Raw genomic sequence first — 21,729 nt, 5'->3', positions numbered from 1 at the left:
TTCTTACCCAATAGGATTGAAAACGTACCTATCGTACCGGTAGACCGCTGGAGTCGGGGGGACCGCGGCCAATGGGAACACGCCGGGGGTGGAGCCCAGGCCTCAGGAGAGGAAGTGGGTCGCTGTTGAGGCGGCGGCGTCTTGCTTGAGGATTTCTCCTTCGTGGCTTCCAGGGGTGCTTACTCGCCCAAGAGCGTCGGCGGCGGCTCCTGCCGCACCAGCTCGACTCCAGGTAAGCCAGGCCCCGCAGGGAGCGAGCGGCCAGCCCCGACCGGGCGGATGCGGGCTGCGGGCGGCTTCGCGGCCTGCGGAGGCCCGCGGCGCAGCGGCCCGCCGAGCGCGGCCAAGCCCGCTCGGGCCGGACGCCCGGCCGGGCCTCCCCCGGGACCGCAGGCTCGCCCGCCCGCCCCGCCGTCCGCGTGGCCGCACGAGCCCGGCTCGGCACTGGGGACGGGCGTGCGGGCCCCTCGTCCAGGGCCTCGGCTGCCCCGGGGGCCTGCGGCCGCGGCGCTCGGCTACAAGGAGCCAGCGCAGCCAGGGCCGGGGAGGGGGCCGGACGCGCCCAAGGTCATTCGGGGAGGTGGGCAGGGCGGCGGGGGCGCGGGCCTGTGCGAGCCGTTCGGGGGAGGCCCCGGCCAGGTTTTTGTTCCCCGCCGACGCCGCCTCCTTTGTGTGCTCGCGCCGCCGCCCCGCCATCGCGGGCGTGGGAGTCGGCCTGGTCGCGAGGCGGAGCCCGGGCGTACGGCGGCTGGCGCGGCGGGGGCCGGCCCGGGGAGCGCCCACCCGGGGCAGAGCTTACTGGGTCCTCGGCTTCCGGTCGAGGGCGGGGGCGCGCTGGAGCGCGGAGGGCTGCTGCCGGCCCCGCCCCTCGGGCGCCTGCACCCCGCCCCTCGGCGCGCGCAGTCGGGTACCCGCGGAGTGAGCGGGGTCTCGGGGTGCTCCGCGAGCATCGCTGTCCACCCTTTGCCCGGTCCGGGTAGCCTAGACTTCCCGCGGTGGCCGTTCTTGGGGAGGTTTTGGCTTTTGTCTCCTCCTCGTCCGTGTCCATCGACGTTCCCAGTCTTGCCTTGGTTCCGCTTCTGCGTCAGGGCCTCGAACCGGACCTGGGGTCTGAGGCTGCCTCAGTGCTGGGGGAGATCAAGGGGGTGCGCTCAAGGTCACACGGTCAGCTGGAACCTCGCTTTCCCGACGGCAGGACTCGGCCTTTAAGTGACCAGCCTTTTGGGGACCGCTGGTGATGAGGTACAGAGACGGTGAAGGGAATCGCTTGGTTTTCCTGGTGGTGGTTTTTTTAATGAGTCGGGAGGCATACCGGGTCGTTTTATCTGAGCTGCAGGTGAAATGGGAACATTCAGGTAGAATCCATGTTGCTGGTTTTTGTATTGCCTGAACTTGAGCTTCCAACTCAAATTTAAAAATCTTAACCTTCATATAGGGTTTATCAATCTTTTTTACAGTGAAACTCCCTGTTTTCTTAATTGCTTTCTCCATGAAATGTTAATGCTTCTTACATACCGTAGGTCTTTTTGGGTGCAGTGTGTGTCTCTATGCTTTGTAGGTGAAGAAGAGAATGAGATTTTTTTTTCACCCCCTTTGAGAATGCAGACTTTAAAAATTCTAAATCAGCACATTTTTTAGGTCTTCTGTATGCCAAGCTTTCCGCTTTGGGTACAGCAGCCAACAGAATAGGCATGGTAGGAGCCCTGGTGGAACTGAGGAGCAAAGGTAGAGGGAATGAGAGAAGTTCCCTGAGGTTGAAAGATAGATGGTGGGACAGATGGGACTAAATAGGTAAGTGGGACCCTGGTCTCAAAAGGTCTTTGGTGTGTCCTAAGTTCAAGGAATTCAAAATTCATGTTAAGACCAAGTGGGAAAAAAATCACTAAGTGAGGCTCTAAGCAGAGAGTAATGTGGTTAGGTTAGCGTTTTAGAAAAATCACTGCTGTAAGAAGGATGGCTTAGAAAGATGGGGGAAACTAGTGGCCTCTGGACCAGTTAGGAAGAGAGAAGTGTGGTTTGGACCACGGTGGGGAGTGGGGACCAAACTTGGCGCTAGTGATTGCCAGTCATGGCAGTTCTTCACTGGCTTGTTACTTAAAAGGCTGTTGAAAGTTCGTGTCCAGTAGTTTATACTCCCACTCATTTCTAGAAAAGATTTGAGGTGCAAGTGAATGTAAATATACACAGAAGGTAATTGGTTTTCATGTTGTATAAACATGGCTTTGCATGTTCTTTGCATCTATGTTATCAGTGTCTTTTTTTTTTTTTTAAGACTTTACTTATTTATTTATTTGAATGGGTGAGTGAGCAAGAAGGAGCAAAAGCAGGGAGCAGAGGGACAAGGAGACTCCCTGCTGAGCCGGGAGTCACCCGGAGGTGATTCCAAGACCCTGGGATCATGACCTGAGCTGAAGGCAGTCACCTAATTGACAGAGCCATCCAGGTGCCCATCAGTGTCTTATTTCGAAATGATTTACCTACATCTTTCACTGACTTGGGGTTAGGTGGCTCCTGTAGATGTGATGGGGCTGACTGGTTATTGAGGTATAATTCACATATGTGCTCTTTTAACTTACCTTTCCTAACTAGCTTGTTTCAGCAGGGCTTTGAGGACTGCTTGCCTTGATAGAGCAAGGCATTTTAAGGTTTCCTCTCTGGTGAGGAGATACTGCTGCACTCCAAGGTCAGAGTTCAAGTGTGAGAAAGCCCATGAGGTTGGGTTAGAGAGTACTCCTACAGAATTTCCTTGGGAAGGGTTTTTCCTCCCTCTGCTATAGATAAGGGCTATCAAGTTTTTTATTCCTCCCACACCATGCAGGGTGGGAAATGCCTGAAAATGTCTCAAAATAAATATTATCAGGAGCTTCCTTGTGTAAAAGAGAAATTGTGACCCTAAGACTTTCCTGGAGTAAAGTCTACACTCAACATGGGACTCAAACTCACAACCCTGAGAACTGTTCTAGCCATTATGTCTGTAGAGATGAGATGTTCTTTCCTTTCTTCCCATGGTGATGGTCTGTTTTTAAGTTTTCCTTTGTTTCCTGTTGGTGACTATATTGTTACTTGCAATGTAAGGCTCCATATTCCCCCACCTCAGGAATTCATCCCTTTTTTTCACCTCAGCAATTTTCTGTGCCATCTCTCTCAAGCACTTAATGAGCTTGATAGTTTAATTTTTTAAAGATTTTATGACTTTAAAAAAAATAAAAATAAAGATTTTATGAATTTTTAATATTTATTTATTAGAGAGCATGGGGGGTGGTGCTGGCAGAGGGAGAGTGAGAAGCAGACTCCTCACTGAGCAGGGAGCCCAATGCAAGGCTCAATCCCAGGACCCTGGGATCAGGACCTGAGCTGAGGGCAGACACTTCACCCACTGAGCACCCCCGCAGGCACCCCTTGATGGTTTAATTTCAGTGGAAGAAAGTCATGGTTTATTTAGTCACCATGTTGGTGCTAAGAGAAGGGACACCACTGGTAAGTGTTGGGTTTGGGAGTCAGGTTGGCCATGTTGAGTAAAAGAGAAGAAATGGTTAGATTAGGACCAGGAGGAGCAGGAAAAATGTAAGGAATCTGTGAGGTAAGTCTTGAAGGATTAGCAGGAGTTTCCCAAAGTGGGAGGGGTGGGGGACCCTTGCAGGCAAGGGAATAGTATGGATCAGATTATGGCACTGCTACTGGGAAGAGCCTACAGCAGGTGCACAGCCAGTGCACCAGAGCACAATACAGTCATTTCTGCTTTAACCACTGGTTTGGAAGCAAGATTAGTTCCAAAAGGGTTGATATATTAGGGAGCAGTTGGAACATCTTGGGGATTTTGCATTTGCTGTGCATAATTTCATCTATGGGAAATACCAGAGGAACACTGAAAATTGAACTGAACCAACCCAAGCCAAATAGACTGTAGGCAGTACACATCACAGACATCTACCAGCATTCTCAATGATTGTGTGAGTTAGGAGCCACACCCATACACATTTTGTTTAAAAAAATTCACCCTTCTTTCCCAATAACTTAAAAGCAGGCAGTACACATCACAGACATCTACCAGCATTCTCAATGATTGTGTGAGTTAGGAGCCACACCCATACACATTTTGTTTAAAAAAATTCACCCTTCCTTCCCAATAACTTAAAAGCTGCAAACCTTGTAAAGTGCCATAGTTATTGTAGTACTCATGCATTTCCATTAGGTTAACTTTTGTGTATGTGACATTGACAGTTTTTTTAGTGTTGTACACCTAATTTCAGGTGAGGCCACAAAGGTTAGCGTTGGGTTAGGGAAGGGAGGTTGGCTCTATGAAAGTGATGGATGTGATCGTTTCGGAACATCTGCATTCTTCTTGGGTCTTTCGGAGACTGGTAAATTTTTTTGAAGCTACCATGTGAAGCCTTTTAACAACCTTCTGGGCTCTTTTTATCTCTTCTGGAGCATTAACTTCATAGTCTGCTGTTCTTTATGCAGCACCCTAGCTGCCACATTTTTCCTGCAGGCCAAGGTCCATTGACTTTCTCTTTCTTACTATAAGTTAGAGTATTGAAGGAGCCTAGAGGAGGTCTGGATTAGGGCTTCTGCTGCTCACAAGCCCAGGTGTGGGATCCCACTGCCAAGATTAATGTCTTGTAGAGCATTGGGTTTAGCTAGCCCTTTGGTGACAGCGTGCATGCATTCTTCAGGCAGCCCACCTGTGCATCTGCCTTGAGTGGAAGGGAAGGATCCCTGGGGGAGGGCTATTTGAGACCCTAATGCAAATGAGGGAGCTCCCACATTGGGAATCTGCTTTGTTGCTCCCTGCCTCCCTCCTGTAGGGATAGGCCAAAGAATCCTCCTTTGTAAGCTTCTGACCACCTCCCCTACCTCCACTTGTAGGATCTAAGCCTTGGCTATTTATAGTAGTTCTAGATTGATTCCATGCACCTCCCCCCCTCCCCGATGGACCGGATCTTAGGTTCATGATTCCCTACAAGCATCTAAGCCTCTACCTGGCTTTTTCTGGCAGGCTCTGTGTTCAGGCACCATCCACACAGACCCAGCATGCCTGCCTCCTGCGAGTTTCATGGCCAAAGAGACTTTGGTCCCAGGAAGAGTGGAAAGTTGGTGATGGCCTCAGCACCAGAGATTGATTTTTTTTTTTTTTTCCATTGGCCTCTGGTATCTTTTCAGCATTTGGAAGGCTAGATAGATCCTTAGGTTTCCTTAGGGATGTTATGCACCCATGCTCCTGGTCTCCAGGTATTGCCATGTTTGGGTCTCCATGCACCGAAGGCTGAAAGAAAATTAGGTCAGGGCCAGATAGGTGGAGAGAGCCACTCAGTTTTACTTTCCTGCTGTCCCAGAGTAATGACCCTTCTACGAAGGAGTTGGTTGGGTTGCTGTCTTTTGATACCTTCTCAGTTGTGAAGATAAGATCCTTCAAGTCAATTACTGATAGAACCTCATCAGACATAGATGTTAGAAAATCAAGGTGTCCTCACGCACACGAGTTTCATCGACAGAAGGGTCAACCTCATGTTTGGAAGTTGCTCATAATTCTGCACGTGAAGCTATAGAAAAATTCATAAGAACAGCTTCTTTGAGAAGAGGAGGAGCCAAGGTCTGCTTTTGCCGTGTTTGAGTTCTAGATGTGTCCTCGGGATCCCAGGGCATGCATACCAGGGACTGAGGACCCTGGTATAGGCCAGTTCCTTACAGATGTGTCTGGGGCCATGTCCACGGCAGAGCATTTCTGAGTACTTGACTAAAACTCTTTAAAATGTCTAGAAAAAGAGTATTAGGTGAAGTTTATTTTTAATTTTTTGTTGCAGTAAAATATATGTTGTAAAACCTGGATCGTTGGAACCACTTTCACTTGTTCATTGGCATTACACATTGTTGTGCAACCATCACTGCCATCTATCTGCAGAATTTTTTATCTTCCCAGACAGAAACTCGTGTACTCATTAAACAGAAACTTCTTGTTCCCTCTCCCTACCTGTTCCTAGCAATCACCATTCTCCTTTCTGTCTCTGAATTTGCCAGCTCTCGGTGCCTCATGTAAGAGGAATTGTTTGATTCATTGTTTGATTGTGTCCTCTTTTGCCAAGAAGTATGTTGTCTTCAGTGTTCATCCATGTTGAGTCTGTCAGAATTTTATTTTTAAGGCTCAATAGTAATCTTACTGATTTTTTTTCATAGATCTTCAAAAAACTGAAGTTCATTCTTAATTCTTGACCCTTGCATATCAAGGCCTGAATCACAAAAGTAGACCCATCTCTATTTCCAGACAGCTGTTCTTTTTCTCTAGTAGAAGCAAAAGGCTATCTTTGATGGGTCCTGTGTTAGGAAAAAAGGAAAGAATTTCCCTTGGTGATCAGTCACCAAGCAGGTGTGCTGGCCTCTTGGTTCTGGTGCTTTTTTAAGGTCTCTGGGACTTTGCTGATGGCTGGTGATGGTTTTATCAGGGTTACAAGATAAATTTGGGAAAAAGACCAAGTACTGTCTCTCCAAGCCTAGTTTGCTGCTTTTCTCTTTTTGTCCAATTCTTTCATCTACTTCTTGCAAAAGTCTCCAGGGAGCCTAGTAGTCAAGGCTGCTAGGCCTCATTTAGGGGATAACTAAGTGGGAGGACTGCCCATTACCTCTTTGCTGGCTCTGCAGCCCCTCAGCCTAACCAGAGGGCTTAGCTTCATCCTGCTAAGAGTGGAGAGCCAGAAGCTCGTGTTTCTCTTATTTCAGTTCTTGGGATTGAAGGTTTCTTTGCTCTTATCCTGTAGTGATAAAGTTTTGGAATATAGAGGTCTGGACTACCAAGAAAGAATTCTTGAGACGTCTTTGGTGCAGAATGGTGGTTTTATTAAAGCTTGGGGACAGGACCTGCGGGCAGGAAAAGCTGCTGCCCTGGGCCTGTGAGGAGTGACTGATTATATACCCAGAAGTTGGGGGAGTTAAGCAAAAGGGAGATTCCAAAAGGACTTTCACATGCTAAGGAGGACCTACAAGATACTGGAGGCCTTGTCATTGTCACGTTAAAGGTTGCTTTTCCCTCTAGCAGTGCATTATGACAATTGGAAGCTTCCCAAAGAATGTCCCACATAACCCACCCTGGGTGGGGGTTGTTTGTGGGATATCAGCCGTGCTTTGTCCTCAGCTAGCCCTGCTCCCTCATCAGTAGCACTTACCATTTGTTTGTTTGCTTTTTAAGATTTATTTAATTAATTTGAGAGAGAGAGAGAGAGAGAGAGAGAAGGAATAAGTGCCGGGAGGGGCAGAGAGAAAGACTCTTCAAGCAGACTCCCCGCAGAGCTGGAGCTGGAGGCAGGACTCAGGCAGGGCTTGATCTTAATACCCATGAGATCATAACCTGAGCTGAAATAAAGAGTTGGAGGCTTCACCAGCTGAGCTCCCTAGGAGCCCCAGCACTTAGCACTTGTAAGAAGAGCTGTGCTTTCTGGCTCTTCTGGCATATTTATTGCATAATTTACTGATTGTCTTTCCTCTTAGACTATATAATCCGTGGTCTGATTTTGTCTGCTGACTAGAAGTCCCTGGAGATGTGCCTGATCTGGATCAGGCACCTGTAAATAGTCATTGACTTAAACAGCTGATGGGATTGTCTCCAGGGTGCTGGGAACAGTACTGGGCACTTTCATTCAGCATCATTGTTTTACAAAACAGCTGCAAAGGCAAGGGGTATTTTTTCCCCACATTAAAGATGGAGAAATTGAGGCAGGGAGATGAAGTATTTGTGCTAGGCTGTAAGACTTGTACCGTCAGCCACATGATTGCTGGCTCTTTACTATGTACCTTCAATTGCATAGCAAGCAAGAGGCATATGCTTTTATTCAGTACTAAGGCCCAGTTGTTGATGTGACATCAAGGTTCCATTTAAAAAGCTTTGGGTGGGGGTGCCTGCCTGGTGGCTCAGTTGGTTAAGTATCTGACTCTTGATTTCTGTTCAGGTCATGATTTCAGGGTCATGATGATGTAGTTTTGAGTATAGGTGAGGTTTGGTGGGGTGAGATCCAGAGTTGACCACCAAGAAAGAATTCTTGAGATGTCTTTAGTGCAACATGTGGTTTTATGAAAGCCAGGGGACAGGACCCTTGGGCAGGAAGAGCTGCTGCCCCAGGGTTGTGAGGGGACGCTGATAAACTGGGAGCTGGGGGGAGGTGAGGGAAAGGGAGGTTTTCAAAAGAATTTTTGTAGCTAAAGAGGACCTACAAGATACTGGAGGCCTGGCCATTGTCAGGTTCAGGTGGTTTTTCCCTCTGGTAAAGCATTAACTTTAAGAGAGTTGGGAGTTTCTTTCTGAAGTTAGGTTATTAATAAGAATGCTTTTTTCTTTTTATTTTTTTAAAGATTTTATTTATTTATTTATTCATGAAAGAGAGAGGGAGAGAGAGGTAGAGACACAGGCAGAGAGAGAAGCAGGCTCCCTGCAGGGAGCCCGATGTGGGACTGGATCCTGGGTCTCCGGGATCATCCCCTGAGTCAAAGGCAGGCGCTAAACTGCTGAGACACCCAGGCCTCTCCCGAGAATGCTTTTTTCTTATAAATCATTACGGCGTTTTATAAATTGAGGGAGACTCCTCTCTATAAGACCATAATCTCTACAAGTTAACTATTTTGTTTTTCCTTTCCCTTAGCTTTAGGGCAGCCAGGAGTGCCTGCGAAGTGCACACATATCTCACTTGGTGGGGGGAGGCGGGTGTCTGTGGGGTGTCAGCTTGTGCTTTTTCCTCAGTTAGCCTTCCCTTCCTCATCAGTGACATGATGAGCCTGGTCCGGTGTTGGGCTCCAGTGTTGGACTCCATGTTCAGTGGGGAATCTGCTTAAGATTCTCTTTCCGGGATCCCTGGGTGGCGCAGTGGTTTAGCGCCTGCCTTTGACCCAGGGTGCGATCCTGGAGACCCGGGATCGAATCCCACGTCGGGCTCCCGGTGCATGGAGCCTGCTTCTCCCTCTGCCTGTGTCTCTGCCTCTCTCTCTCTCTCTCTCTCTCTCTCTCTGTGACTATCATAAAAAAATAAAAAGGGGCAACTGGAGGCTGTTTAAAAAAAAAAAAAAGATTCTCTTTCCCTCTGTGCGCGTGCGCCCCCCCTCCCCCCAGCCGCCATGTGTACTCTCTCTAAAATAAATCTTGAAAATAAAAAGCCTGAGGGGTGGCACCTGGCTAGCTTAGTTGGTAGAAAATGTGACTCTTGATCTCAGGGTCATGAGTCAAGCCCCACATTGGGAGCAGAACTTTTTTTTTTTTTTAAGTTTTAAAATTAAAGTTTATTGGCAACTTTTAATGATCATGCTCACTTTCCCAGCAGGGCAGGTTGTGCTGGGCACTGGTACGTTGCCAACAGCCTTGGGTATTTTGACATTCTTTACAAAGGTAGTTGGGCATGGGTGCCTGGGTGGCTCAGTCAGTTGGATGTCTGCCTTCTGCTCAGGTCATGATCCCAGGGAGTCTGCTTCTCCCTCTCCTTCTGCTCCTCTCCTGCTGTGCTCTCTCATTTTCTTTAAAAAAAATAAAAATAAAAAAATAAATAAATAGTTGGGCAAAACACCATAGTCTTTAATATATTCTTGCTTTTTGTTTTTTAGACTTTATTTATTTATTCCTGAGAGAAGCAGAAACATAGAGGGAGAAGTAGGTGCCTCACAGGGAACCCAATATGGGACTTAATCCCGGGACTGGGATCACGCCCTGAGCCAAAGGCAGATGCTCAACTGCTGAGCCAGCCACTCAGGCGTCCCATATTCTTGCCTTTTTAAAGACACATGTTCTGTAATATTATTTTTGAAATTCCATATAGGGAAGTACTTAAAATAACATGGCAATGATTATATGTTTATGGTTTTATTTATTTATTTATTTATTTAAAAGATTTTATTCATTTATTCATGAGAGACAGAGAGAATCAGAGACACAGGCAGAAGGAGAAGCAGGCTCCATGCAGGGAGCCCGACACGGGACTTGATCCCGAGTCTCCAGGATCACACCCTGGGCCAACAGCTGCACTAAACTGCTGAGCCACCCGGGCTGCCCAGTGTTTATGGTTTTAAAAGGGGAGGTAGGGAGTAGACAATTGGTACTAGCCAGCACCTGATAAATTGGCATTTATTTTCTTGATGAAATTTTGTAGGATTTATGGTCTGCTTTAACCCTGCTGGCATACAGAGGTTGCCCTAGCTAGCTCATTCAAACTCAAAGGAGACTGCCCATGTGTCTCAGAGTGGCCATTCCTGGGTTTATAGTGAGAGCTACCTTTTAATTGGCACACAGAAGGAGTTACCCAATGTATCTGCACGTTATCTCCTCTAAGAAAAATACACAAAGAGGGGTGCTTGGGGGGCTTAGTCAGTGAAGTGTCTGGCTCAGGTCATGATCCTGGGGTCCCGGAATGGAGTCTCACACTGAGCTCCCTGCTGTGCGGGGAGCCTGCTTCTTCTGCCCCTCCCCCAGCTCGTGCTTGTATGCTCACTCTCTGTCAAATAAAATCTTAAAAAAAAACTGTACAAAGAGCCACCTAAGAATCAAGAATGCTTGGTGATTCTGGAACCTATGTGGAGAGTTAGGTCTCAGATATCTGTGGGTAATTGTGTCAGTCTTTGCTGGCCTGCATTGATGGTGTGAGAGAGGGCTCTGTGTGTCTGGGTTCAACAGAGCTGCTCATTCTAGATCTCCCTTGGATACTCTACAGACTTTTCACTTTCTGTCTCTGGAGCACCCCTGCCACCCCTTTTCTGCTGACTCTTCCTTACTTGGCTGTGAGAGAACCAGCTCCAGTTCCATACTTTCTGCTTCCTGCCTGCCCAGCTGCTTCTATTATGTCTGTAGACATGTACCATGTAAGTGATTATGTGTGTCAGTTCTAGAGTTGGGGGTCATCCTTTGTAGTGTGACTTCACGGGAAAAAACCTACCTCTAACAAGGACAGAATGATCAAGTGGACTATTTCAGTCTGCGCTGGCCTCAGTGGCTTCCTCCCAACTGGCAGTCCTGGCTCCCATGCTCTGCTACCATCTCCTCCTAGCCACACAGCTTTCTTCTTGCCTTGGGTTCTCTTGGTCTCCCTACTTCCTCTCGGTGTGCATTCTGACTTGTTCAGCCTTCCATTACCCTCAAGCACATGGGGGTAGGATCTAAAACCCTTGGTTGTCCTGCCCTTGAGCGGTGGGTTAGGAGGCAGGTTAGGATCCAACCATTCATCTCTGCTGTCTCTTTCCTTCTGCCACCTACACAGTCCTTATCTAGGGCAATCTCCCTTTCTGCACACCCCACCCCCACCTGGCTTGTTTCTTGAGTAACTCCTGTCACTCTGGGTCTCCACTTGCTTGGTCACCAGTGACTGGCTTCCTGTGGCCAGCCAATTGGCCTTGTTCTAGGTCCCCTGCCTGTTGACTGCTGCTGACTCCTTGAAACGCTGGCTTTGCCTAACTGATGCCTCCAGGTTCTCTCAAAGCTTTGTTTCTGACTTTTTATTCTTACAGGCTCTTCTTGCAAGAGCAGATTTAAACAGATTCTAGAATCTCTACCTCCACTCCAGTTTTTTTTTTTTTCCAGATTTTATTTATTTATTCATGAGAGTACAGAGAGAGAGAGAGAGAGAGGCAGAGACACAGGCAGAGGGAGAAACAGGCTCCATACAGGAGTCCCGACGTGGGACTCGATCCCAGGTCTCCAGGATCACGCCCTGGGCTGAAGGCGGCACTAAATCGCTGAGCCACCTGGGCTGCCCCACTCCAGTTTTCTCTCTTGAGTTTTTCAGCTGCCTTTAGGCCTTTTTTTTTTTTCTTCCCTTTATGCCTTTCTACCTGGGTATCCCATAGCTAGCATTTCTAAAACTAAAACTGTCTACCCTCAACGCTTGTTTCTTTTTTCCCTTCCCACGTTCAGTTTTATGGCGTCACTCCTGCTGTGTAACTAGCTAGATACCTTGGTGTGAATTGTCCTTACTCTCCTATCAAAGCTTTAGGAATTCCTGGTGTCTGGCCTTCCTGGCCATTCCCAGTGCCATGCCTTGGAAACTAAAGGATTATGGGCCATCTGCTGAGATGAAGTGATGGTATAGTTGGAAGGAGTTTCTTCCTGGACATAGTAAAACCTGGAAAACATCCATTTTCCAAATTGTTTCTAGAATTCATACATCTGATTCTGGCATGGTATTTATTTAATAGTTTGGGTTCTGGTGTGACACTGCCCTGGTATAAATCCAGACAACTGTTTAGTAGTTGTGGACTTGGGGCCGGTTATTTGACCCCCCAATCATCCTTAGCTCTCTTGCATGTAAAATGGTAACCTTAGGGCACCTGAATGGTTCAGTCAGTTAAGTGTCTGACTCTTTGGGCTCAGGTTATAATCTCAGGGTCATGAGACTGATATTCAACATTGGGATCGCATTCAGCAGGGAGTCTGCTTGGGATGCTCTGTCCTCCCTCTGCCCCTCCGGCATGTGTGCATGTACATGCACACAGTCACTCTCTTTCTCTCAGATGAGTCTTTTAAAAAATAAATAAGATGGTAACCTTAATAATACCTTTCCCTTTATTGGGTGATGGTACTGTTACGTGAACTGTGTCTGGAAAGCACAGTGTTTTGCACACAGTACAAATAACATCTGGGCTTCAGCTGTTAGTCTTACTATTCTGATGGTCTTTGTCACCTGCAGTATCCAGGACACTTTGTAGGCTGTGAAGGCTGCCTTTCCTGCAACCCTGGCTTCACCTGAAGTCTAGACATTGCACTTCCATGTCACCACTCTGGTCTGCTTGGAATGCCTTCTTCCCATCTCTGTTCTCTGGTAAAATTCTACCCCTTCGCAGATTTCCCTAACGCCAGCCTTCCAACTTCCTGTGCCCTCTAACTGCTAACTCTTCCTATTCCCAAAAGAAGCAGACAGATTTGGAATGGATTGCTGGACTGGCCTTGGGCATGGAGAATGAGAACACTCTAGGGAAGCATGCAGGGAGGCATCAGTGGTCTTGCTGGGGCTAGGGGGCTGCAGGAGGCAGTGTCAGAGAGCAAGGAGGGCATGCAGGTCAAGTAGTAGGGGGTCCTCTACAGTAGTCCTAGGACAGGTCTTTTTTTTTTTTTTTTAATTTATTTATGATAGTCATACAGAGAGAGAGAGAGAGAGAGAGAGAGGCAGAGACACAGGCAGAGGGAGAAGCAGGCTCCATGCACCGGGAGCCCGACGTGGGATTCGATCCCGGATCTCCAGGATCGCGCCCTGGGCCAAAGGCAGGCGCCAAACCACTGCGCCACCCAGGGATCCCTAGGACAGGTCTTAACAACCATGTTTGAAAGCCTAAAAAGTAACCAAGTGGGAGGCAAGAGGCTTATGGAACAGCCCAGGGATGTGCATTAAATTATTTTGTATTCAATAGACGGATCTCCTTGTTTCTCTGTCAGTGACATTTTAATCAAAGATTCTTCTCAATTCTAAGACACACCGTGAGGTAGATAACTTTTCCCCAAAACACCTATGTCATGTGTATACACTCAAATGTAAGACTTTTCTTGGGATAAGAAACATAAGCAGATGTGGTAGAATCTTACAAAGTGTGGTGGTTTTATGAGACTTAAGAGGCTTAAGAGGCTGTTGGGTTTTATGAGACTTAAGAACCTTCCCCTCTGTTCAGACCAGATGGATGGTCTTGATCCCTCCCAGCCAAAGCCTCTGTCCTGAATGCCGGTCTCACCTGAAGGTTTCCCAGGTGAGGCGTTGCTTTGGGAACATGTGTGCCATTTGAAAGTAGGAGCACATGTGGCCCCATGATGCGGACCAGGCTGAGGGCCGTCAGGAGATGTCATGCTGCATGGCAGCTGCACATTTCCCCATAGAGTGGCACAGTGGACAACGAGGTGCCAGGGGAGCAGATGTGGACACATGCAGACCACCAGGTAATGGAAAAAGAGGCTCGGCTGGCTGGGTAGTCCCTCTAGAGGGGCTTCTCTTGGAAAAAAAGCTCTGGGGTGGAGGGTGCTTCTGAAAAACCTTCTCTGGCTTCTCCTTGTCCTGTGTTTCCTTACACCTAGCACATAATATGCCCAATTACAACACCTGAGCCCTCTACCAGTGTCAGCCCCACCACTACCACCACCACCACCACCACCACCACCACCCAGACTGGGAGCTAATGACTGGGTTTGTTCATTGCTATGTTCCCAGGACAGGAGCCACACTGATAAGTGAATGAGGTGGGGAGACCATCTTTTTAAAGCTGGTTGGGTGCCGCATTATACAGCACTTGGGGGCTGGAGCAGAGGGGTAGAGTTGTGCCACACTTAGTACATTTGGAGGGACTGTGAGGCTGGTACTGGTGGAAGGGGTCAGCGACATCAGTCCACAGCCACTGAGCCTTTAAAACGAGCTTCACTGTTCCAAGTGCTCTGCCAGCCTCTATAATCCTCACAGACCTGTTGAGGTAGTTTTGCTGCTCTGTTTTGCAGTTGAAGAAACAGGGCAGAGTTTGGTGCTTTGTTCAAGGGCACAAGCAGAGGGTTTGGAGGTGCCTGGCCAATCCCAGCTGTCTGGTTCTAGAGATGTGCTCTAGTTGCTGTGGTCAGCTGTGTGTGTTAGAAAGCTGTGTGGGCAGTAGGGTGGTATGGGGCCCTGCGGGAGGCGGGAGATCTGATAGGAGGAGGTAGTAGCAGTGGGGATGAAAGGGTGGATGGATCTGAGATGGTCCTGTCTTGCTTCCCACCTCAGTGCCTTTCACAGAGGCCTCCTTCAGTCAGTCCAAGGCTCTGGTCCTAGTCCATTGGTTCCTAGGGTGGGGACCTCGGGAGCAGCACCATTAGTGCTGCCTTGGAACTTGTTAGAAATGCAGATTTTTGAGTCCCATCCTGCACCTGCTGAATCAGAGACTGGTTTCACACGCCTTCCTGATGAGGCTGGTGCAGGCTTGAGTTTGAGAACCCTTGTTCTTGTCTGGAGCACTGCTGCCCAGAGTGGGTAACCACAGAGCCCCCCGCTTGTCTCTGATTCTCTCTGAGCCCTGGGCTTCCCCTACTAGAAGCCAGCTTTGCCCCTTCTCCCCTGATGAACCCTGGCTTCCAACTCCATGTTTTTGTTTCCTATTTGTTCCTTTTCACTGCATCTCTGGCAGGGAGTTTACTGTGGGTAGCTGCCGCCTCCCAGTGGAATGAAATCCTGGGGCCTTGTTCTCTAGCAGCCTCTTCATTTGGTGGTTTCCCGGTTCTTTCCCACTCACCTCTTGCCACTGATGGAAGTCTCAGCTAGGCCTGCAGGGTGAACCAGGGCCGCTGGCTCTTGTCTCCTCAACTAAATTATCACCTCCTCTAGAGGGCAACAGTGAAGTTGTGGAAAGAGCCAGAGAACCTGGGCTCTGCTCTGGCCTCAGAAGCTCCACGCCTTCCTGGTTGCAAGAAGTCCTCAAGGGTGTATGTATGTGGCAGCTCTGATTCTCTTGTCTTTTCCCAGCAACTGGTACAGGACTCTAGAAGGGTTTCAGCAGCCAAGAAGGAGGACAAGCGGTGGCAGAATGGGTCTGAATTCAGGCTTTGGGATCAAGTGGTCCAATACTCTATTAAGAATGCTTGCTTCCGGGGATCCTGGGTGACTCAGTGGTTCACCGCCTGCCTTTGGCCCAGCGCGTGATCCTGGAGTTCCGGGATCGAGTCCCGCGTCAGGCTCCCAGCATGGAGCCTGCTTCTCCCTCTGCCTGTGTCTCTGCCTCTCTAGCTCTCTCCAGGTCTATCATGAATAAATAAATAAAATCTGGGATCCCTGGGTGGTGCAGCGGTTTAACACCTGCCTTTGGCCCAGGGCGCAATCCTGGAGTCCCAGGATCGAGTCCCACGTTGGGCTCCCGGCATGGAGCCTGCTTCTCCCTCTGCCTGTGACACACTCTGCTTCTCTCTCTCTCTGTCTCTCATAAATAAATAAATAAATCTTTTAAAATAAATAAATAAATAAAATCTTTTTTTAAAAAAAATGCTTGCTTCCCCCCGCCCCCCCCCCCAAAAATGCTTGCTTCCTAAGAATATGCAAGCAAGCGCATGAGTTGCTTGAAGCGTTCAACAAAGTACCAGTAAAGGATTGAACTGAGCTTTGTTGTTGTTGTTTTTAAGGAGATTTATTTATTCATGAGAGACCCAGAGTGAGAGAGGCAGAGACACAGGCAGAGGGAGAAGCAGACTCCATGCAGGGAGCCTGATGTGGGACTCGATCCTGGATCTCCAGGATCACGGCCTCGGCTGAAGGCGGTGCCAAACCGCTGGGCCACCTGGGCTGCCCTGAGCTTTGTTGATGATGCAGGTGGAGGCAGTTATCACCTTGTTATCATTGTGTTTTAGGACTTGAAGATACTGGAAATCTACTGGGCAGCGGATTGCTATGCTAGCCAGAGGATGAATAACCAGCAGGTGTGAGAAATTGAGAAGAGTCAACGTTCAACTTCCCTGCTGACCTCTGGACAGGTCCTTCCTTTTCTGTAGGGTGGAGGCAAAGAGCACAATGAGTACGGTGAGTTTTATCAGCTTGCCAGTTTTCTTTCCTTTACTAAGATTTTATTGTTTTATTTGTGAGAGCGCACACAAGCAGAGGTAGGAAGGTAGGAGGGACGGGCAGACTCTGCGCTGAGCTGGGATCCCACCCTGGAGCTCGATCCTAGGACCCTGAGATCACGAGCTGAGTGGAAGGCAGATGCTTGATGGATTGGCCACCCAGGTGCCTCTTGTATTATTTTTAAGGCTAAGCAGATATCTTATTCCTTATGGGACATTAACGAGAGTACCATAAAGGTGCCTCTAGGTAACCCTCGTTCTTGAGGGAATGTGTGCAGGACTATTGGGCAGGTACACAACTTGTCTGGAGAAGTCCAGTATCTTGGGTGATGCCCTGAGGACAAAAGTCATAGCTGTGGGGATATGAAACATCATATCCCCAGAGCAGCTATCCATGTCCTGATTTATTTCAGCATTTATAACCCAATTTTCCATTTTCCCCTCTATTTCTTTTCCCTGTGTAGTCGTTGGTCCAGTATGAGCATAATAGTAAGAGTGAGAGCTTCTGTACACTCAGTGACCCAATTTGGTAAGTCTGTTCAGAGCTCTTGTATCAGACTGCAGAGGCTGCTAGGGTAGTGTCACTGGGTGTTATCTGGAGCCCCTTGAGCTCCAGAGAAGATTGCCTGAGGTCCCCCTCCCCGGTTTATTCCCTGCTGACAAAGTTGCTCACAGGATCTAAACTCAATACAGCTATTCATTTGAGATACTGGATTCATTTCAGGTGGACCAGGAGAGAAATGACAGCCTCATATTCTCTTAACAGGCCCCAGAGGTACTGTGAGCATGCGGGCAGGTGAGACAGTAGTAGACAGCAGTAGAAATCTGTAGATTCCTAGGGTGTACCTCAGCCCGATCAGACCACTTTTAGTCTCTGTGTGCTCTGAACCAACTGTTGATATTTGTACACAAAAGGGCCTTTAGGGGCAGCCCGGTGGCTCAGCGATTTAGTACCGTCTTTGGCCCAGGGCGTGATCCTGGAGACCCAGGATCGAGTCCCACATTGGGCTCCCTGCATGGAGCCTGCTTCTCTCTCTGCCTGTGTCTCTGTGCCCCTCTCTCTCTCTCTCTCTTTCTCTCTCTCTCTCTCTCCCTCTCTCTCCCCCCATCTCTCATGAATAAATAAAATCTTTAAAAAGGGTGTGGGGGGCTTTGTTTCCCTGGACCTACCCTTTTAAAAGGCAGGTGTTTTCCCACCTTGGTCCCTTATCTGCAGATGGTCCCTGCAGCTCTCTTGTAGGGAAACAGATGTCCCAAACCTGGGTACCTCCCCTCTGAAGCCCACACCTTGCCAGGATAGGATATGGGCAGAAAGAGCAATGTAACCCCTCACATGACTGTGAAGAAGTTGGTAAACTTCCTCAGAATGGCATAAGTCATGGACATGGTCAATCTGTACTGACAGCTGTGAGCCTCCTGCTGGTGCGCAGGGGGAGAGCCACGCTGAGTAACAGAGCAGCTAGGAGAATCTCTGCTGATGTTCTTGGGTTTCTTGAGGCTGGCCCTAGCTAAAGACTCCTACCCCTGCTCTGGGAGAATGTGGATAGAGGGGGAGCGGGCCTGGATCCAAAGATGGTGGGCTGGGAGGGTAAGGGATAGCCTCATGGTGCCATTTGAAGCCATTTGAATAGGTTTCAGGAAGCTGTATAAGAATTGGCCAAGTGAAGAGGGGGAGGAATGGGTAGTCCAGGGCTGAGAAAGCCGCCAGGAAGAGGATTGCTGTGGGGGGTGTAGGGTAGGGATGGTAAGCATTGAGGGCATGCATTGCTGGAGTGCCCATGGTGGGGTATTTTGAGTCTGGCACCTAGACTTGAGTCAGGGCCCATGGCTGCTGCTTGCCTCCCTCAGTGGGGGCCAGAAACCATACAGGTGGCTGTGGTGAGGCACGAAGGGTTCTGTTTATTAGCAGCATCTTCTAAGAAATACTTGATTCTTTTCAGAGGAAGGAAAATACAAAACAACTTCAGAGGGAAAAGGGTAAACTTGGGCAGCCCTTGGTATCCTGGTGGCAGCTAGGGTAGTATATAGACACTGGGCAATAGACTCAGCTGAGGCTGGGTGGCAGCTCCCTTGAGGGACAGAGCGACTCCTGGCGGGAGAATTTCAAGCTTACTGCAGTGGTTTGTCTCTGGGTCCTCCTGGGGTTTGTTCCTGCTCCTTGGATCCACTGAGTGTTTCTAAGCCCAAATCTTAATTTCCAACATTCCCCAAGGTGCCATTTTCTACTAAGGAGCAGTTGGAACACAGCAAGAATCAGGCACCTCTCTCTCTCTCTCTCTCACTCTCACCTGGCCAGCGAGCATGGCGCTGAGCAGTGGCTGCCCTTAGATCCAGTATAGATCTCACCAACATTGTCCTTCCAGAACTTCCAGGGACAGAACGCTTAGTAAGGCATTCAGGGAGTTAGGTTAGTGCTGGCCTCATGTGTCTGTGCTCAGTATTTGGCATGCACTGTGCCCTCTGATCCACACACCAGCTCTGTAAGGCTGGTGGTGAGGAGTTGGGTTCCATAGAGAAATCACTGTCCTACCTCACCCAGTTCGGGGCATAGTGGCCCGTTGCCAATGAGAACCAGAAACACAGGGAGCTGGGAGTGGCTGGGGCCATGTGGGGTGGGAATACTACGGTAATAGGGTCAGGTGGGATGTTGTCTCTTTTCAGGAAGGTTGCATAGGGCATGTTCTCACCTTATGTTTTGGGGCCGATTTGGTCAGAAGTGCTGGAGCATGTAGGTAAGCCAGCACTCAAGGATGTGGGGAGACGGCTGGCTCCAAGAGTTTGGACTGCAGCTAGGCCAGCTGAGAGCCTGAGCCTTCCAGAAGGCAGGGCTTTTGGACAGCTATGGGAACTTTCGTTCTTTGAGCCCTGGGCCATGACTGTCGGGGTATAAGCTGCACTGGCAGCTTCAACCCTCAAGGTTGAAGAATTCACAAAGAAAAGACCCACTTTCCACAGTGGATAGAATTGTGGGAAACTGAGGGTGTTTGGATTGAAACAACAAAAAGGCCTCAGTGAGGCCAAATACAGATCTAAGGAGGACAGGTCTGCAAGTTTTGGTAAAAGGAGGGGTTTCTGGCCAAGTCCTGACCTGGATAATTTGATAAAACAGTTTTACTTTTTGGGTTCATACTTACTGTATGTTTAGGATTATTTCTCTCTAAATATTCAGTGTTCTAGAATGTCACATTTTGTTTTTGCTATTGTTTTTAGAGGGGGGGAGGGGCAGAGGGAGAGAATCTAAAACAGGCTGCATGCCCAGGACAGAGCCCGGGACAGGGCTCAATCTCATGACCCTGAAGTCATGACCTGAGCCATAATCAAGAGGCAGACCCTTAATTGACTACACTACCCCAGTGCCCCTAGAATGCCAAGGTTTCTTTGTTTTTTTGGTTTTTTGTGTGTGGTTTTTTTGTTTTTGTTTTTTTTAAGATTTTATTTATTTTTTCATGAGAAACACACATGAGAGAGAGGCAGAGACATAGGCAGAGGGAGAAGCAGACTCCATGCAGGGAGCCCAACGTGGGACTCGATCCCGGAACTCCAGGATCACACCCTGAGTCAAAGGCATAGATGCTCAACCACTGAGCCACCCAGGTGTCCCTAAAATGCCAAGTTTTGAAAAGACTCTAACTTCAGGTTGGCTGACTGGTCTGCTACTCTTTTTTTTTTTTTTTTTTAAGAATTTTTTACTTATTTGAGAGAGCATGAGCAGGGGGAGGGACAGAGGGACAAGCAGACTCCTCACTGAGCAAGGAGTCTGACACGAGGCTTGATCCCAGCACCTGGAGATCATAACCTGAGCTAAAGGCAGATGCCTAACAGACTGAGGCCCCTATAGGCCCATGGTCTCCTACTCCTCTTGATGAGTTAAGCCATTCTCATGTTGACCTTTTATTTTTGATGAAATCGTATCGGTGAGGAGCTCATGTGACTGTTTCTTTCCTCTGGATACCCTCAGAGAAAGCGTCGTGGTGGCACAATAAATTCTAGACAAGCCCAGAAGCGAACTCGGGAAGCAGCCTCCACCCCTGAGATGGCCTTGGAAGCAGAACCCATAGAACTTGTGGAAAGTGGTAAGATCTCCAGGAAGGCCGTGACCATGGGTTGCTGGTGTGGTGCAGTGTGCATGGGTGCACCCATCACTTGGTGCCTCCCGGCCGTAGGGCCTTGTGCGAGGCACACCACGTGTCCTAGCCTGCATGACCCCTGAGTGGGACAGTCCTAGTCCTCCTGTGTGGAGTTATCATTGAGGTCAACATTTAGCTCTAGGCCTGTCAGCTAACACTATATATGGGTTAGCTTTTGTCCGTACCATTGTAAGACCTCACCCTCCACCCAAAACTAACCGCTGACTTGAGCAGGGCCTGCCTTCTCCATGGGTTTTGACAGCCGTTTAGCAGGGCTAACTGTTTAGCCTTCCAGGAATGGGCTGCAGAGGAGGTGACACTGCCCTGGCCCACCTTTTCTATTTGAAACTGGACCTCCAGTTTGCTTGGCCTCCTGAAGGACTCCACTTTCCTTTTCTCTTTTTCATCGAGACAAAATTTCCCAAGGAGGTATATCTGTGGACAGAGCCACCTGCGTTGGAGGGAGCTGCTATAGGCAGAGGCCTGATTGAGTTTTACCCCCCTCTGCCTACTAAGGGAAATGGCAGATGGCCTGAGTTGAGTCCCTTTGCTCTGCATGTATTCATATTGTTTCAATGAGTATGATGCCTGAAAACTGATGTGTAGAGAGAAGCAGCTTGTCTTGAGGTCAATTTCGTGGGCCCTTCTGAGAAGTGTTCTCACTATCATCTCTGTGTCTCCTGAATTTCACTTCTGTGAATTCCCAGAAGCCTGGAGGCTGAGCCTCTGGCCACTCTGCTGTACCCTCCCCTCCGCCCCAAACTTGATGTCCTGGCGTCTGAACTCTGCCATCTTTCAGGAGATGCTGGCATAGGAGGCTCCTTGATCAGGACATGAGGCCCACAAGTAGTCTCTTGAGGAATGTCAGGATCTTGAGCCTGACTGCTTCCAGCATATCCCTTCTGTCCCTACAGTCTGCCTTACCATGTGTGCAGGGCTGTGTGCACATGCTTTTGTTTGTGAGAGCCAGAAATTGTGTCTACTGGAACGAGAATGGCTCTGTGACTCAGAGTATATTGGTGTCTGGGCTAGTCTTTAAAAAGGAAGAGGTCATTTTACCTTGGATCTCTCTCCTATACTGTGGTTTTTATTTCTGTG

The 21,729-nt window shown here is 48.8% G+C and overlaps 1 protein-coding gene across 2 annotated transcripts in view; it reads left to right on the top strand.

The window, feature by feature from the left end:
* Window positions 1–238: 238 nt before the first annotated feature.
* RNF4 (ring finger protein 4) overlaps window positions 239–21,729 on the top strand; it is a 36,841-nt gene continuing 15,350 nt past the window's right edge. The window contains exons 1-3 of one of the 2 annotated variants that reach the window (XM_025998995.2): window positions 966–1,242; window positions 16,295–16,463; window positions 20,463–20,577. In XM_025998995.2, coding sequence (XP_025854780.1) covers window positions 16,455–16,463; window positions 20,463–20,577 — 124 coding nt within the window. In that variant the 5' untranslated portion in view covers window positions 966–1,242; window positions 16,295–16,454. Of the gene's footprint in view, window positions 1,243–16,294; window positions 16,464–20,462; window positions 20,578–21,729 lie in introns of those variants that run through there. The other variant, XM_072737705.1, reaches the window with a different exon arrangement.

This window comes from Vulpes vulpes, chromosome 14, assembly GCF_048418805.1.
Source record: "Vulpes vulpes isolate BD-2025 chromosome 14, VulVul3, whole genome shotgun sequence".
Lineage (NCBI taxonomy): Eukaryota > Metazoa > Chordata > Mammalia > Carnivora > Canidae > Vulpes > Vulpes vulpes.
This window is presented reverse-complemented; position numbering and strand designations above follow the sequence as displayed.